General features: G+C 35.5%; 1 protein-coding gene across 1 annotated transcript in view; it reads left to right on the top strand.

Annotated features, from left to right (window-relative positions):
- Positions 1–2251: 2251 nt before the first annotated feature.
- Positions 2252–20365, top strand: part of LOC132122091 (kelch-like protein 11) — a 32509-nt gene continuing 14395 nt past the window's right edge. The window contains exon 1 of the mRNA XM_059531975.1: positions 2252–2895. Coding sequence (XP_059387958.1) covers positions 2333–2895 — 563 coding nt within the window. The 5' untranslated portion in view covers positions 2252–2332. The remainder of the gene's footprint in view (positions 2896–20365) is intronic.

The following is a 20365-nucleotide window of genomic DNA, read 5'->3' as shown; positions in this document are numbered from 1 at the left end:
AAAATTCATCTTGTTCTAAAATCTCTTGTTCTAAAAAAATAAATAATTGTTGATAAATAATTTTCTGAAATAAATAGTGTGTGATTACAATCATGTCATAGTGGTGACTTGTAATGTTTTTTTTCAAATGTATGTATAATAATTTGCAAACGCAGATAATTCAAAATATATTAGAAAACAACAACAAATTCTAACTCTGACAAAACTACAGATTTTTTTATGTATTTCAAAATGTTTAAATAAATATTCACAAAATATATATAATAAAGTTGTGAGGAGAAGTTGAAGCATCAAGAAAAATGAAGTGAAAATGAATGAGTCTCTATAGCACTCTATTGGATACATGTGGCCATTGCACTTTAATTCCTTACCCATAAGAAATAAAGTTTTTTGACTAACCTTTAGATGGCAGTATTCTATCCCTAACACATAGAGCAATGTCCAGAAACTATTTAGAATTAAGATCATCATTTAAGTGATTTTTTCTTTAAAAAATCATTTTTCATGAGCCAATTTATGGCCTAGTTATGTAATTGTGCAGTAAATAGGTAAAAAACTTCAAAATTTCCACAAAAACACAGCATAAATGTATAGTTGAGAAGTAAATAAAAAAATGATATATAGTTTTCCATATAAAAAATGTATATTTCCTTATGCAATCACTTTTTAAAAGTTTGCACATAGCACATACAACGGTACCGAAACCGTGACTCTAAAACTGTGAAACAAACCGAACTGTGAAAAAGTTGAACTGTTCCATCCTAATATTAACATAATCATTTGGCAGACGGACGCTTTCATTCAAAGCGACTTACAATAGATAAAATCTATTTTAAAAAAATTATATTACAAATGTATATAATGATAGAAGTTCAAACTAGCACACTTTTTTACATATGGGATACAGTATATTTTTAGTGCCAAAATTGACCAGAAATTTAGATTTTCCATTTCTAGCCTACAATATGTAGCCTAGTCTACAATGCGTATTTATTTATTTTGAAGGTGACAAAGGAAGCAACAGTAACACTAGTCCTGCTAGTGCTCCTGCTTTGAACAAGAGGGGGTGGACAGTTCAGCTTTTGAGTCAGAGCAGGAAACAGTAGTAGGACTGTGATCATTGGGACATACAATTGATGGCTGTATATGTGGGGCTTAGAATAATATTCCCTGTAATGTTAATGTTTAGAGAAAGAGTACCCCCACCCCCAAATGTCTTTATTTTATTTTATTTTTTTATTGTTCACTTAGTTCGTATGTATTATTCACGGGAGACAGGGGCGGGCGCGCAGAAGACGCAGAAGAAGAGTGGTTTTTGTAGTACGTATTGTGGACGCACGCAGTTTTGTCTAATGTGAATAAATGTCGTGCAGTGAACAAGATTAAACGAATCCATCAAATTATGCACGTCTTGGAATTGATTCATTTCGACATGCAACATATAATTAATATAGATTATTGAAAGTGCTTATTTCATATTGCAGAGAAACTTGTGATGTGCAGAGTGAGAGAGAGGGGGATTCAGGGAAAGATGATAGAGGCAGTAAATGCTTTGATAGTCCATTTATTTTGCTCGTCCACAGTCTAAGGATTTTGATTAATTTTTTTTAAGTATCACCCAATTCAAACAACTGAAAGAGCCAAAGAATTTAGCAGTCTGCTGGACACATGAATTGGGTGGTGGTGACTGCAGCAACAGAGGTGGCCTGGGGTGGAGTCAAATTCTCGGCCTGATTTACTGTCCCAGTCCGCCATTGGATGTTTTCAAAGACTCGGTTGTCTCTCTGTTGTTCCCTCCAGAAAGCAGCGTGTGACCGCCAGCCCTCAACAGACACGGACTACACGGACCCACACAGCACTGCGCACCGAGAGAGAGAGAGAGAGCGAGAGAAAGGGAGAGAAGACCGAGCACCGGAAACCCCTCACGTTGGCTATTTTCCCCTCACGTTGGTCAATAAAATCCACCCTTCGGGGAACGCACCTTGATCCTCGTGTCGTGTGCTTCTTCACCCCGTCACAATACATATATACTACAGGATTAAGTGAAAGGATTTAATATAGAATAAGGATGATTTTGTCTATTCCAGATTTCATAGGCCGGTCTGGAGGAGCTGAACACGCAGCGTCAGATCGGATATGAAGAGATGGAATGAGATGGAGCATAAAATAATTATATAAGGATTGATATGTGAGGAAGAAAAAAAAGGAAAAACTAATCGTAAGAAATCATGTCTGCATAATAGTAAAAGTAGGTGGCGGTATGCACTGAGAATGCAATGCGACAAAAAATGAAAGAAGAAGAAAAATAACGTCAACAGGACTCCTGCGGTGTATGTGCGCATGTGCATGTCGAGCGCTGTTTATGTTGGAGTGTGTATGTTTGAGTGTGCTCCACCACCTCAACATACTACGCACTTCACGAAACGACCGTGCAGACACCGAGATGGCTACAGCCGCACCGAATCCAGAAGACGCTAGCCGACACAGCGGCGGTCCGAGCACGGCGAACACTCTAGCTGGAGACGGCGAGTCTGAGGAGGCCGAGGAGTTTGCCTCCGCGTCCCATTGCTCGGAACTCTCCCGGCGTCAAAACGAGCAGCGCAAACTCGGGCTCTTCTGCGACGTGACGCTGGCGTTCAGCAGTGCCCCGGGAGCCGCCAACAGCTTCGAGTTCTGCGCCCACCGCTCAGTCTTGGCTGCGGCCACGGATTATTTCACACCGCTGCTCGGGGGTCAGTTTTCGGAGTCGGTGACGCGGCGGGTGGAAATGAAGGAGTGGAGCAGCGAGGCAGGCCTCGACCAGGAGACGGTGGAGAGCGTCATCCAGTTCATGTACACGGGCGAGATACGAGTGAGCACCGCTAACGTGCATGAGGTTCTGGAGCTGGCGGACAGGTGAGAGAAAATCGTGCAGGTTGTCAAAACACAGAGAACTGCGTACCTAGACAGCAGTGTTGATATCTGATCACAAATACTCATTCATTGGGCTTCATAGATGTGGTCTGCATTTGGGCATCATGTATTGTACTTTCAGAACAGGCATTGTAGTCGTCGTTTGAGTCAAAAGCGCTTTTGCAGCACCGTGGGTGTCATAGAAATGGACGTTTTCAGGCATCGTGGGTGTCTTCTGAATAAGCAGCGTTTCTGGCCATCGTAGATGCATTTCGGATCGGCAGTATTTGTTCTTCATTGGTATTTTAAGGCAGCAGCATTTTTAGACTTGATTTAATTCCAAATCTGTAGAACCAGGTGTGTCCACCATTTTCGGTTATAATACACATTTCATTGGTGCGTTTTTCTCCACAGAGAGGTTTCCCCTCCAAAAATTAAACGTCTCCCATTATCTGCTTGTCCTTATCTAGTTCCATACTAGCTTTTCTTTATACTGCAAAACACAATCTAAAAATGTTTCCGCTGTTGTTATGAACATAATTAAAGTCACTGGGGTCCAAAAGTGCATAAAGAGAGCGTGATGATGAGAGCCAGTGGTTTAATCCAGTTACATTATTGTTCTGATTTTGACACTCAAAAAAAAAAAAAAAGTAGAAAGTTAAGTTTGGTTTTATTGTGCTGCCATGTTACATTTTGCTCTGCTCAACATACAAAGTGATTATATCGTAGCTTAAGAAAACTTTAAGCTACTGAATGTGCATACACAACTGAGCTATACATTAAGATGTTTTTTTTTTATTATGATGCTTCCCTTCAAAGCTATAAAAAAACTACACACAATAACACATGCACAACATTGCTGCACTAACATATTTCAAATTATTTGTAGTTAAATTTGTAAAATTATTTTTGAAAGTAATTTAATCTAAGGAGTCATATGACGTTGCTAAAAACAACATTATTTTGTGTTTTTGGTGTAATGCAATGTGTTTATGTGGTTTAAGGTTAAAAAAAACACATTATTTTCCACATACTGTACATCATTGTTTCTCCTCTATGCCCTGCCTTTCTGAAAAGCTCTTCATTCTGAAAACCGAGGTGTGCGCTGATTGGACAGCTATCCAGTGCTTTGTGATTGGCCGAATTGCTCAAGCACTTGACGGATATGTTACGGCCCTTATATACTAGAGGTCGACTGATATATCCATGTTTAGTAGCACGGATTTAAAGTCAGGCACGTCGGAGGGCAGCCCCGTGTTATTGGTGCAGTGGAAAGTGCTGCTGCCACATGTGAAGGACCCCAAGCCAAAACTTTTGGAAGATTCAACAACAGTCCTGGGAGAATTTCACTCTGTAAATGGGGTGGAGACATTGGCAGCTCTCACAAACACTGCAGCGTGATGTTACTCTGCCCCGCTCACAGACAGCACCGTGTTTGGAGAGACAGCTGTCCTGGAGCTGCCCTGGGGTGCGTTTCCCAAAACCATAGTTGCTAACTAAGTAACTTTGTTAGTTGCAATGCAATTTCTCATTGCCAACCAACTAAGTTGCTAACAGGTTAGCAACTATGGTTTTGGGAAACGCACCCCTGAACGGTGACTGACATTTGTTCGGAAGCATGGTTTGATGCAGACAATAGCCAGGTTTCCATCCAACTCATTTGCATTTAGGGATGTCAGTACTCGATAATTTCCTTGATCGATCGTCGTTTAAATTAACAATCAATTAATAACCTTAATGCTGCTAAATGCATCTGCAGTGGTATTATTATGTGCAAAAGCCACTTGGAAAAAAAGCTTTCTCACCCAAATTAAAGGGCTTTTAGGCTGAATAAAATGCTAGTAGGAGGAGTGTAAAATGAATAGTTGTGATTAGGATCATTTGATAAAATGAAGCGAGCACGCCATACGTTTGAGATCATTTTACTTTGTTGACTGTTTTCTGTCAAGGAGGCCTCTTAAAATGGTTTTGTTGTGCTCGTTGTTGTATTTTAAAATGCAATTGCAATTTTTTTTAAATGACACTATAAAAATAAAATTATTCCAAAATTAACTGTGGCACTTGTGGCTGTGCTGCAGAGTCAGTGAACCACTTTTTTCACATGAAACATTTATGCAAGTATTATGACCGGTACGTTTTTGTTTGATTCTGTTCTGCAAAATGTTCGATTTTGAATTTTTACTTTCCGCTAGGCCTATTTGTTTTTAAAAATCTGGCATTTATAGTGCATTAGATCGTGACAGTGCATGTGTGCGTGCATACGAGGACTAGTAGGGAGCGTGGGTTTGGCCAGATGTATTTGGAGGTTATTGCTCACATCTCGTTCTGCACATTTATTTTATTTATTTTATTTATTTATTTATTTGATAGGGACAATGCTCATTGATTAACAGACAAATTACTTGCTGTAAACAAGTTTCCATCTGTTGCCCCTAGCCAGATCTTAACAGACACCCTAAGAATACAAGTCAATAAAAATACACTATAAATTTAATAAATACAATAGCAATGTAATAAATACAGCAGGAATTTTAAAACAATATAAACATACCCTCAAACAGACAATATATTGCTCACCTCACCTAGCCCTCAACTTAATTACAGTATAAGTGAATACAATATAAATAAAAAAGGGAATGAACAGAGAAGGAAAAAGTTTGTTCATGGACTTAAATATTTGGTGTATGGTTACAATTATAATTGTCCCTAAGCCAAACTTTAAGCTGTTTTTTAAAAGAGGAGAGACTATTACACTCCCTTAACTCATTGGGCAGACTATTCCAAAAAATCGTAGCTCTGACAGAAAAGGCTGTGTTTCCAATCTTACTTTGTCTATATTGAACTATGCAGTCCCCTCTGGTGGTTGCTCTGGTTACTCTAGTGACCTTGTCTTTCTGTTTTATAAACTGGCACAGTGGTGGAGGAGCAAGCCCACGGAGAATCTTAAAGACAAGACAGGCATCAGCAAAGTGTCTGTAATTTTCAAAGCTAAACATGTTGTGTTTTTTGATTATGTGACAATGATGGTATCTATTACCCTTACGGTCCAATGTTTTTAATGCTTGTTTATGAAGTGACTCCAATGGTTGCAACTAGGGATGGGATGGTATGAAAATTTAATATCACGATTATAGTGACAAAAATTATCACGATTATCAATATTATCACGGTTTTGTTGAAACGAGATGAGTGTTCAAAAATAGTTGATGCTCACACTGAAAACATTCCAGCAAGTTTTATATTTAATAATCAACAAACAACTAATAAAACAAGCAACTCTATGCACTTAATTTAAAGAAAGATTAAATTCTGTGGCATTTCCTTCCTTACAATGAAAAGTGTAGAAGCATAGAAAAGCATAGAAAAGTCACTGGCTTTCGCCATTCCTTCTCTAAAAAACAAACAAACATTGTGCGCTGCGCTTGCGTCAGACTGTTGCTGGCTGGACATGATTTAATAGCGAGTTATTAAAACCGCGATAATCAAACACGGTTTTAATGATAATTCATTTTTAAACGATATTACTAACCTTCAGCACATTTTATCACGGTTATCGATAAAACCGGTTATCGTCCCATCCCTAGTTGCAACATATCCAAATGTTTCCATATTCGCAATCTATCTGAATGTTAAACTAAAAAAAAAAAAAAAAAAAAAATTATATATATATATATATATATATATATATATATATATATATATATATATATATCTTTTTTTTATTTTTTATTTTTTTTTTTTTTTATGTAAACTAGACGGAAAAGATCATCCTCTTAACATGAGCAAAAACGTCCTTGGCATAACAGCAGAGTGGACCGGTATACTACGGTCTATTTAAACTGACCAGTGTAACCTTTTATGTGTTTGGTTGACTGTACTTTATTTTAATAATGAACAGACTGTGATGTAATTTTGAAATTAGAATGCACTTTAGATGTTCTGTGTCATTTATACCAAACACAAATGTTGCTGGTTGCTAGTTTGTTTGCAGCACTACTATTATTTATTTTTTATATATTTTATTTTTTATATTTTTCGGTTTAATTGAATTTTATTTATACAATTTATTTTATTTAAATGTACATTTATGTTCCAACAAGCTTGAAAAATTCTGCTTGATAAATGCTCTAAAACTTTTATATAAATGATTGACTCATACACCTGTTTTATATATTTAATACTTGGTCGGTTTATTGATTCGTTTGGTTAACTTTGGATAATTTTTTTTTTTAATACTGTGCAGTGCACAAAATTGAGATTCGAGAGATGGTTCAAGTCAGTGCTCAATGAATGATGATAAGTTTAGAAATGTTGTGCATCCACTTATTATTAATGTGACATTTTAGCATGCAAATGAAGGCGAAAACTTCAAGATATCGGCCCTAAAAATCGGCAGAACATATCGGCAATCGGCTGACCCTGATCTCTAAACATCAGCATCGGCTATAGAAAAACCCATATCGGTCGATCTCTACTATATACTGCGATGTTGTGTCTCCCGGCGCGATGAGACAAAAACAATAAAACCCAGTACAAACGAGGCATTTGTTGCATCCAGCGGGGACATAATTACTGATTATAATGACTTATACTGTCTTTTTACGCATTGCGTTGGGTATCGTATCGTGCTGTGTAAACATAAAACTATGTCTGCATTTGTGATCGGAGAAATGACAACCAACAAGCTCTAACAGTTACTCTACACTGCATAAAATTTGCGTTTCAATCATCAGTGGCAAATCTTTTACATATGAAAATGTACTTACAGGCTGTTTAGTCAGAAGTAGGACTGGGCGGTATATTGAGTTTGTACGATATATCTATTTTCTTTATAAGCGATTCGATATGAGGCAAAACCGTTTATATTGATATACAGTAGTTTAATATGAGTGCATCTGAAAATATAGTGAGGACACAGACTGAGCTGCTGCGGAGAAAGTGCTTAATCCAGATTGTTTTTAACATGCGACAAGCTTCATATTAAGACCATATTAAACTGGTAACGCATAGTTTATAATTTAGTTTTGCAGTAGTTTAAGCGGCTCGGCCCGTCATATGCTCAGACAAAAAGACTGACTGTGTGTGCCTCTGACTGAGACACAGGCTACTCACGCTATTTAATGCTTTTGAGATGTGCTCTCTTCCTGAATGCATAGCTTACATTTCACAGGTATATCCTCCATCAGTAAATGTTAGAAAGCCATGGAAATATAAAAAAAAATCTGTCAGAAGTGCATGACCCTTCTGTTCTGGGATTCTCCGCTAAATTAGAAACATAATTTAATTTTTTTATATTTTGTATTTAGCCTTCATACAAAAAAAAAAGGGGGTTTCGGGGTGTAGGCGGTTGCGATGGGTCGGGTATTGGTAAACATAATGATCGCTCACCGCTGTCAACGCTTTTTGTGCCTTTGAATCATGTCGTCATGTAGCTCCGCAAGTAGTCCAATAATTTGTCACGATTGAAGTTCAAAGTGTACGGGCACCCAACCATCTACTCACGTGAACAGCTTCAGTTGACTGACGAAGACCGTGAACACGGGTGATTCATGTAAGCAAATCCAATATATTGTCTTTCATTTTTATATGCAGGTCTAGTAAAATTTTACCAATCAATTGATCACTTTTGTCATGATTCCATAACATTTATGTTAAACGATTCTGGGCTAACTTAGCAAAGTAACGCCATGTTGGTTATTGCTTACTTCTAGCTAGAAAGTTTAGCAGCTTCTACAAGGCTTAAAATTGCCAACATTTTTGTCGCATATGCTCCTGAAATTTAATCTGTGCGACCTAAAAATATATTTGGGAGCATATAAGCATGTCTGTCCACTAATGACTCGTCCGATTTGCGAACTAATGACTCCTTTGAACCGATTCACTTTAATGAATGCTTAAATCTGATCTGGGTCGAGTTTCCCGATAACGATGTATCTTAGCTCTGAAGAGCGCTCTCAACGTGCAAGGTTATAAACGCTCTCCGCAAATCCACGCGCTTTTCCCAAAAACTTTACTTGACATGAACGCGTTCTACGTGCTACTTAAGAGTCGCTGTCCATTCGCGAAATTCGTGCTGAAATATAACCTATGGAATTGTATTCTGAACGTTCAACCTAATAATCTTCATCTGTTGTGGATTAGCAATCATAGAAGTCTATAATAAAGCACTGACAAAATGGCTGAACAAAAACACAAGAAAAGATACCTTTCAAAAATATAGAGGCAAATAAAGATGTTATTTTTAATAGATGTAAAGGACACCATAGTAATAAGGGAAAACAAAACATCTGTCTCAAAACGTCTTTGAAGCATATTTCCCACATTTTAATTTAATTAATTTAGATGTGTATTTAAATTTTTCTTCCCTTTTTTAATTATTTAATATATAAATTCATTTAAACAAAAAACAAGTACAATATCTTTTATTAATTTATTATTATACTATATAAATTATATCACCATGTGCGTGTGGGGGTAAGTGCACCGTATAGTTTCCTGCTTTTTTGTCCTTTGTCGATCACACCTATGAATAAATAATACCAGTCAAATGTTTTTGAACAGTGTTTTTTTTTATGTTTTAAAAAAAAGTATCTTCTGCTCACCAAGCCTGCATTTATTTGATCCAAAATACAGCAAGAAAAGTAACATTTTGAAATATTTTTACTATTTAAAATAACTGTTTTATAATTGGAAATATTTTAAAATGTAATTTATTCTTGTGATTTCAAAGCTATATGTTTAGCATCATTACTCCAGTAACATTATCCTTCAGAAATCATTCTAATATTCTGATTTGCTGCTCAAAAATGTTTGTTGAAAACAGTTGAGTAGATTTTTTTTCCAGGTTTCTTGAATAGAAAGTTGAGAAGAACAACATTTTATTTGAAATAGAAATCTTTTGTAACATTATAAATGTCTTTATCATCACTTTTGATCAATTTAAAGCATCTTTGCCAAATAATAATTTCTATTTAAAAAAGAAAGAAAAAGAAATCATACTGACTCAAAGCTTTTGAATGGTATAGAATATAATGTTACAAAAGCTTTGTTTCAGATAAATGCTGATCTTTGGATCTTTCTATTCAAAGAATCCTGAAAAAAAAATGTACTCCACTCTCTTAAATATTGATAATCAGCATATTATGATTTGTGGATCTTGTGACACTGAAGACTGGAGTAATGATGCTGAAAATTCAGCTTCGATCACAGGAATAAATAAAAATTTTAAAAGTTCTTTTGAATAATGAAAATATTTCAAAATGTTACTTTTTTCATTACTTTGGATCAAAAAAATGCAGGCTTGGTGAGCAGAAGAATTATTTAAAAGAAAAACATTTTAAAACCATTAAAAATCCTCCTGTTCAAAAACTTTTGACCGGTAGTGTAGGCCGATTATTATTATAGATTAAAACAAATGTGCTTTAGCCAGTATAAAGAGTATGAAAAGTGCTCCGAGTTGCTGCAGTCAAAAAAAACAAAAACCTGTTTTGCCCGAGACGCACTTGAATGCAAACTGATTGTCTGCCAGCAGGAGGCGCTGTGAGAGCGGTAAAACTAGCGGTATCTCCAGTAATGCCTGTAATCAAAGCAGCTCCGCTTAATGAGCGCTTCTTTATCAGATAAAATGAAAATGCCAAGTTGCCAACGAAACTTTTCTGAAAACAGTCGGTTCCCTTCAGTGATACATTCATATAAAACACCCGCGACGTGTTTTGATTTTGAAACGTGCAGTGCTTATGTTTAATCAACGAAGTCAAACGCCACAAATAAGTCAATGTATGGGCAACTGGGGAAAAATACCATATCACAAAACCCTTTTTTTAAATCACGGTTCACGATTTTATCACAATTCTTTGTCATGTTGGCTTTAATATTTTGCAAGTTGTCTGAGCATTACAGACAAACTAATTTCCCTATTATAAAGAAAAAGCCTTTCAAGGTAAAAAAAAAAAAAGAAAATAAAAAAAAAGAATGAAAGAGATTTAGGCCAAAGAGGGTGAAGATAAAAGTCTTTGTTCTTATTTTTTAATAACAAAGATAAAATAATTACAAAGATGCATATACAACTACACATAAGTTATAAATAAAACAAACAGTGCTTTATTTTCAGGTACGATAGGTGCACTTTTTTTGCTACTATCAAATTCAACATTGACCAGTATTGTTTGGTTACTCACATTCTTCAAAATATCTTCTTTTGTGTTCAGCACAAGAAAGAAATTAATACAGGTTTGGGACAATGTAACAGTGATTAAATAAGGACAGAAATAAAATTTTAGGGTGATCTATCCCATGACAGTAATGACCGTAGGCCTACTTTCCCTTTAAGACCTGCACGCATCTAATATTCAGGCACTTATGTTTTTCGCTCAACTGTTTACTTTCATTTTAGACATAACCAACTTGAGTTTACATATACACGTGTTTTGACAGTATTAGTGCAAAAGATAACATAGTTCAATAATCAGGTGGTGTTTGACAGGCTTTAGCGAGTGTGCTTCGAGTATATGCGACGCTCAGAAAAAGCACAGAAAAACCAGCGAATGAAACATTTACATTTATCATCCACGATCAAAAATCGTCATATCTCACACTCCTATGGGAAACACTGGTAATGTGTATATATAAAATACATTTCCAATAATATCGGAGATGTTTAAAAACCATATCACCGTTATTGAAAAAAAATTATATCTTGATACATATTGATATTTAATTATCGTCTAGCCCTAAATGAAATATGATTTTAACCCTTTTTTGCACATAATATAAAGGCTTACATTGTTATGTTAGCTTTGTTTTCATATCCTTTAATATGTATTGTTTTGTTGAACATGGGGCGGTAAGTGAAATAAATAGATAAAAAAAAAAAAATCTAAATATACAAATACGAAATAAGATGAATATACCGAGATATATATAGGATATTGCAAATTGGACAAATACAGAGACAAATACACATTTCTTTTTTGCCCATATCGCCCAGCCCTAGTCAGAAATGCCAAACTGTCCTTGCAAAGTTGGAATTTCCCCACTTTATAGAAACCAACACCACCATTGTAGGCTACTCTCACAGGAAACAGTCCTCCTTCTCTACAAAATGCACTGCACACATCTGAATATTTGGGTTGAACTGTTCTGGAACAGTGTTGTAAATAGGTTAACCTTTGATTTCTAGTTGTCTTCTTTTGCAAGGCCAAACGAAGTAGCTTCGTTTTCACTACAAAATTCACAGCATCTCCACAACATGGCCGTGGTGGTAACAGCGAGAATAAAAGTTACGCAACCTTTCTTTGCGTGAACATTTGGGTGGCATTATGCTAATTTTCCCACATCGTGACGTAGACATGGGGCATGTTAGAATAAGCCATTTTAGGTAGGCGTGGTTGACTCCTTACTTTGAAGAATATCTCTTTGGATTTGAGACTTTAGTCTTTGCAACTTTAGAGATCTTCTTTATGCACGAAGAGCTTGTAAAACTCAAAAGAGAAAGGGAAAAAGTGAAATTGCAAAAAAAAAAATGTTTTGGTTTTTAGTAGTATGCTCTATTTAATCAATATATCACCCACTAACCTATTCAGATCCCTGTTACAAAGGAATGCTCTGGATATTTGAAATGCCACTGCTGCACGTTTTATTCCTTGCCTGCTGAATTGCATTGTATACTTCTTTCCGGTTACAGTGATTTTTTTTTCTTGACTGCTGCTGCTGCTGCTTCATTTAATCAACTTAATTTGACTTGCTTTGCAGTAAAGTAAGGTTTTTGATGTATAGCTCTTGATTAGCCTAAAACGCATACACCTAGTAAGCATATATATGCATCTCCAATCTGCGTGATAAGCGCTTTATCTTGAAAGTATCTGTTGTCTAAGGACTTCTCATCTTACTGAAAATGTTTTAGATACATATTGTAGATAATTAAAATAATTGCTCTAAAATGTATATCAAATAGACATCTACATGATGTTCTTGTGTTATTATCTGGGTTCCTATTTTGCATATGTGCTTTAGCAATATGTGCTGCAAATAAGATTGCAAAGATTAAGGTTTTCAATGTGAAAGACAGCAAGCCTCCCTTTTGACACCAATGTACACCTGTTTAGGGCCCAATGAAATGTTTTATTTTTCTCACCATATTTTTTTTATTGTTTTTTTGGAAAACAAAGGGGATTTACTATTAAAATAAAAACATGAAAGTAGGGCTGGGCGATATATCTAACGATATGATCATGCGCACCTAGTCTGTAAATCCGGTTCCGTGATTACCGCTAAATCTGCATCACCTGCTTTTAAATGAAGAGGCATTTAATAGACAGAGACGTAGATCACTGACAAGCTACGCAATATCACATTCATTATCCAAAATGAATTGCCTTCGATAATGAACGCGATATTACATAGCTTGTCAGTGATCTACGGCTCTGTCTATTAAATGCCTCTTCATTTAAAAGCAGGTGATGCCGATTTAGCGGTAATCACGGAACCGGATTTACAGACTAGGTGTGCATGATCATATCGTTAGATATATCGCCCAGCCCTACTTTCATGTTTTTATTTTAATAGTAAATCCCCTTTGTTTTCCACATCGTAATAGATCATATTAATTATTATTAAAAGATAACACTACTACTAATTCTACTATCATACTAATGTATATACAATGCACTATGAATTGATGAGCTGCTGGGTTCATGAATATTAATCACGTTGTCTGCGTTCGGTCAAACTGGTTTGCTGAAATCAAAACAGGGACGGTAATAGATCAGCACCAGCCAATGAAATTGCCATTTGCGCATTAGCTCCGCCCACTACCGGAGAAACCGGTATGTCTTCTGCTTGTTCGAAAATGAATATGAATAATTCTAAATGAACTCCATTATTTTGACAGGAGAAGACAACAAAGAATAGTTTACATATAGCGTGTTGATTCAGCGTGGTAAGACTCTCGCGCTCTCTCTCTCTCTCTCTTTGCATGTGTGAGAAACAGCGCTATCAGTAAAGCATCGGTGAATCGTTCGCCTTCACAAAGAGTTTACAGAGCATCAAATACAGGTGCGCTGTGCGTCCATTGAGATGAACTGAAAAGTTCAGATCGCTTGATGGAGAGAGAACTCTGAAGCTCAGATGCTGAAATTAATGCAAGCGTCATGCGCTTCAGTCTATGTAGTAAACAAACCCGCACGTCTCTGCCATTCATTAATTCACACAGAGACGCGCAGAACACGGATTCATATTTCAAACAACTTTTGCGGCTTAACATTTACAGATACTGGTCCATATGGAGATTTGATTTGATTAATTTATGCTAACTTTGACAAATTCCATGACTGTCCATATTAAAATTTAAGTTTCATTTTCATGACTGGATTTTGAGATTCCGTCCTCGTTTTCTGCTTCGCGGAAATCATAGCGCTGAACCGGGTTTGAACTGGACCTCGGTACTACCGGTACTTAAAGAAACCTGGTACCATCACATTTAAATTTTTTTAGTACCAACTTGGTACCGAAGTACCGGGTCTTTTGACAACACTAGCCCGGTGTTGTGTTATATTCGGTCCCGTGAAAAACTGTTCCCGTGGGTGGGGTTAACATGAATATTCATTAGTTCCCTTATTATGGGCGTGTCCTTGAAACAACGTGCAAACGAATGGAACTGAAAATATCAGTGCACGCTCGTCAAAACTCTATTTGTTTTAATGGATTATTTTGAACAGGTAACGAAGTGTCAATGTTAAGTGTTAATTAGCATTAACTGCAACCGTGCCAAAACAATGGATAGTTTGTGTAATATGATAAATTGTCTTTCATGTTTTGCTTGATTGATTACAGGCACACAGAAAAACAATCAATAAGGTAATTTAACCTATCTTACCTAATACAGTTTTTACTGTTTGGTGTATTTCGCTTTTTATATATTTCATTTGTGAGGCTTTATTTTTAATAGTTTGCTTTGATTAGACTACCTAGTTGTCATTGGAGAGAGACTAGTACAATTTGTATACCGTATTGTCCGCACTATAAGGCGCACCGGATTATAAGGCGCACCTTCAATGAATGGCCTATTTTCATATATAGGGCGCACCGGATTATAAGGCACATAGAATAGAAGATACTGCAGTCAAACGTTTGACTGGGTTTGCGTTATGCATCCACTAGATGGAGCTGTGCTAAAGAGAATGTTAACATTTTGACAGAGCGCCTTGATCCATATATAAGGCGCTCCGGATTATAATTTTTTGAGAAAATTAAAGGCTTTTAAGTGCACCTTATAGTGCCGAAAATACAGTTCAAAACCTGAAACAAACCACTACAAATGTTTCTGTGTCTTAATAAAATCGGTGTGAGCATCCTGTGTCATGCTTTCTTTAATCTTTAATTTTTTTTTAATAACCAGTTTTTACCAGCCTTCACAGCCCCATCAGTGTATTTATTATTATAAATGCACATTTACTTCTGTCACATATTTTATCCTATTACTAAGATTTTAAAGTATCTTCTACAGAGTGAGTCATGCAACACTGAAACAACATGTGAGTTAATTTGTATATTTAAATGAACAGTCTTTTTAAAATGGACACATTTTTCTTTTATTGCATTGAGTTAACAGTCAAATACAGAGCTTAACAGTTTAGACAATCTAAGAACTACTAATAATAAAAATAATAATGAATATCATAAGCATACATTGCATACATTGTGTCTGTTCTTTGACCATAGGCACTGAAAAACAACCTCATCATGTCATCTTTAAGAATAGTGATCCATTGTGTAAATAATGTTTAACATTTGAACATCTTATTCACATTTTACAACTATTACATACAGTGAAACTCAAATGTTTCTTTGTCAGCCAAACTCTGTTCTCCTGTCGCTTACCGAAATTAATATCCTCTGAGATTCATTAAAGTTAATATTTCAATAATTTAACAACACTCTTTAATGTTGACAGTTCTCTGATGTGTATTAATAGTAACATGGCATGCACACTCAAAAAAAAAAAGTTGTTGAACGAACTTAAAAAAATTTGAGTAAACTTTTCCACGAAATGTAATTACATTTTCTAAACAATATCGAATTAGTTTGAAACGATTTTGTAATCTTGTATAAACTTAAATTCTTTTAGTCAAGACTACAAAAAGAAAATTGGTCATTCCTACTAGATAAAGTTTTGCCATGCCTAATAGAGAAAATTTTGTCAGGTTAACTACTCTGAATTTTGTCATGCCTACTATATAAAATAATGCCACGTTAACTACATTCAATTTGGTCATGTCTACTATATCTAACAATCCAATGTCAACTACAAACATTTTTGTACTGCATACTAGAAATAATTTTAATCATTACATTTATCTAACTTGACTCTACAGTTACTTCCAAATGAAAGTGAAATACTTGTGTTCTATTAAATTAAAACCTTTTTAATGTATACCTATAGTCTACTGTGAAGAAAGTCAAAATGTTAGTCAATTCATTTTGTAAAAATCTGTATTTAAAACATGAGCATAGTGTTGTCAAAAGACCCGGTACTTCGGTACCAAGTCGGTACTAAAAAAATTTAAATGTGACGGTACCAGGTTTCTTTAAGTACCGGTAGTACCGAGGTCCCGTTCAAACCCGGTTCAGCACTTTCCGCGAAGCAGAAAATGAGGACAGAATCTCAAAATCCTGTCATGAAAATGAAACTTACATTTTAAAATGGACAGTCATAGAATTTGTCAAAGTTAGCATAAATTAATCAAATGAAATCTCCATATGGACCAGTATCTGTAAATGTTAAGCTGCAAATGTTGCCTGAAATATGAATCCGTGTTCTGTGCGTCTCTGTGTGAATTAATGAATGGCAGAGACGTGCGGGTTTGTTTACTACATAGACTGAAGCGCATGACGCTTGCATTAATTTCAGCATCTGAGCTTCAGAGTTCTCTCTCCATCAAGCGATCTTTTCAGTTTCTCACAAATGCAAAAGAGAGAGAGCGAGAGTCTTACCACGCTGAATCGACACGCTATATGTAAACTATTCTTTATTGTCTTTTCCTGTAATGGAGTTCATTTAGAATTATTCATATTCATTTTTGATCAAGCAGAAGACAAGGGGAAGTCGTGGCCTAATGGTTAGAGAGTCGGACTCCCAATCGAAAGGTTGTGAGTTCGAGTCCTGGGCCGGCAGGAATTGTGGGTGGGGGGAGTGCATGTACAGTTCTCTCTCCACCTTCAATACCACGACTTAGGTGCCCTTGAGCAAGGCATCGAACCCCCAACTGCTCCCCGGGCGCCGCAGCATAAATGGCTGCCCACTGCTCCGGGTGTGTGCTCACAGTGTGTGTGTGTGTGTTCACTGCTCTGTGTGTGTGCATTTCGGATGGGTTAAATGCAGAGCACAAATTCTGAGTATGGGACACCATACTTGGCTGAATGTCACTTCACATACCGGTTTCTCCGGTAGTGGGCGGAGCTAATGCGCAAATGGCAATTTCATTGGCTGGCGCTGATTTAGTACCGTCCCTGTTTTGATTTCAGCAAATCAGTTTGACCGAACGCAGACAACGTGATTAATATTCATGGCCCCAGCAGCTCATCAATTCATAGTGCATTGTATATACATTAGTATGATAGTAGAATTAGTAGTAGTATTATCTTTTAATAATAATTAATATGAATAATAATTAATATGATCTATTACTATTTTTTTACAGAAACCATCAATGACCAAAAATATTTTAAGCATCACCCCCAGTTTTAAGTTCAGTTAAAATGACAAATATGCATTCATTAGGCCTAAAGGTTAATTTTTACATAAATGCATTGTGCTAGAAATATTACTATTATTTAGTAAAATGTATGTGATACTGCTACTACTGTTGATAACATTTATAAAACTTTATTTTTTAAAGAAATAAATCACAATATTTCTTACATGTTTTAATTTTAATAGAAAATCCCCTTTATTTACCAGAAATAAAATGTTTAAATTTCATAAATTAAAAGACAAATTAAATTTAGGTGAAACTTGTTTACTGTTTTTCATAATTATATAACTTGTAGAAAAACTTTAAACACAATTGTAAATAAGTATAAAGAATGGCATTGGTTTTATTTTTAGTGCTAAAAAGTTTTTTTTTAATTAGCATATTTTTGTGTTTTGCTTTGGTACCGAAATTGGTACCAAGAACCGTGGATTTTCACTGGTATCGGTACCGAATACTGAAATTTTGGTACCGTGACAACACTACATGAGCACATTTAACCTTGCGTGTCTTCTTGCTTAAAACTGCAAATATGGCAATTAAACATGTTCACTAAGTTAAAAAATGACAATGTAAATAAAACATGAGCATATAAGAATATAACAATTTTATTTTATTTTTTAAACATGAGATTAAATGAGATTGAGAGACTTAATCACCTCTGCTCATCTGTTTCCGTTGATGATGTGCATCCGGGTTAAGATGAACCAAAAATTTTCTTGTTGACTTAATTGAAAAAAATGTTGTAAACCTAATTTTTTTGAAAATTACATTGTTAAATAAAATTAAGTTGGCACCATTTTTACCAAGAGTTGTGTTGTATGTGCTCATTTTAATTAATTAAATTGAACATAGCAAAAATAATTTTTTGAGTGCAGGCCAACAAATAACATGTTATCTAAGTATGTTTACTGTTTAAAATTATACTCAATGATATTGTAGATCACATAAATATTGCAATCATTAAATGTTACTATGACAAGTTAAGAAGTAATTGCTTTATGAATATAACTCAAATTGAAAAGACAAGGAAAGTTGTGTGAAAGTAAGCATGGAATGAAGCAATGCAAAATTAGGTGAGTGAGATATTTATTGTCTCTCGATGAGAACAGCCTCCATGTATGTCCAGTTCATACAATGATTAGCTACTGTACCAGTGACTTCAGCTCTCTCATCCAGTCTGAAACAGACAGTGACTTTACATGATGATCAATATATGTGGAAACATCACAAAAGCAAATCAAAGCCATATTATAACATTGGTGATGATGAGACACGATTTCTTATCCAAATGTAAAAATAATATTCTTGGAGTACCTGCTGACCTATGTCCAAGAAGACTGCATCAGAACACTACTTTAAGGATTGTATGCACCGTTTTATATAACCAATTAAAAATTAGATTGATTACAATATTAAAATTTTCACTGCAAGAAAATTGTTTTCGTACCCTATGTATGTGACTTATTTAGGTAACAGAAACACTGGCTTTATACAAACTAAACTTTTTATAAATGACACAGGATAGCTAGCCTATAGCTATATTTATTAGGCGGCATATATATTTGTTTCAAACATTATCGTGAATACACTGCAGTAATAGTCACCAGTAGCCTAACTTAGCTAATCATACTATTCAAACAGCAATTAATGCCTCACAAATGAAATGTATAAAAAGCTAAACACTTAAAAAAATATGATTAAGAAACTATATATATCCCAAGGTTAGCATAGGTTATTTGCTTATTGTTTTTCTGTGTGCCTGCAATCAATTAAGCAAATCAGCATACAGACGATTAATATTACACAAACTGCATTATTTTGACACTGTTACAATGCTTCAGTGCTTAACATTGACACTTCCGTTACCTGTTCAAAATAATCCAAGAAGCGATTTGAGGAGTGTGCACTGATTAGGGAACAAATGTTTATTCATGTAAACTCCACCCACGGGAACAGTTTTTCACGGGAACCGAATATTACACAACACCGGACGCGAACGGTGCGACGCGACCCGTGAAATCCCCAACAGCACACGGATTCCCCATCCTATTTCTGACCTAGTCCCAGCTCTTTGCAACAGTCGCAAAGTTCATGTTTAAGAATCCCTTACCTCTGGGTGATCAGAGTCAGAGTGGCAACCTCTTGAACCACCACCACATTCGCGCTGGAAAACTTCCGCAGTCCCCAGTTGGCCAAAATGCTCTGTTCGACTTTTCTGAGATCATCTACTGTTCCCTGTGGATGACCTGTGACCTACTTCCTGTAAGATCTGAATTTTTGAGTTTGAATTTTTGACATTGAATTTTAGAAAACTGAATTTGAAGTTCCGAATTTCTTTATTGAAGACTTGAATCTGAAATTTTTCAAACGGAATATTTGCAGTATAAGAATTCAGAACAAAAAAACTAGTTGTTTGAAAATACATGTCTATAAAATTCAGCCATAAAAACATTTCAATTTGTTAAATTTCAAATGTTCAATATTCGTTTAAAAAAAATCTAATTCTGAACCATTTAAACTACCACCTAAAATTCAATTGTTATATTACACTTGCAAATAATTCAAATTTACACAATTCAAATTCAAATCATTTTGTCATAATATTAGCTCCATAAATAACAGTAATATTTTGAAAATTATCCGAATAAATGGTGGTTGAAATCACAATGCTGCATGAACTCAACCAATCAGCATGTTTAGCACCCAAGTTCCGGAACTTTAAA

This window comes from Carassius carassius, chromosome 40 (genome assembly GCF_963082965.1).
Source record: "Carassius carassius chromosome 40, fCarCar2.1, whole genome shotgun sequence".
NCBI classification, from domain to species: Eukaryota; Metazoa; Chordata; class Actinopteri; order Cypriniformes; family Cyprinidae; genus Carassius; species Carassius carassius.
Note: the sequence above shows the minus strand (reverse complement) of the source record. Positions and strands in the feature narration are given on the sequence as shown.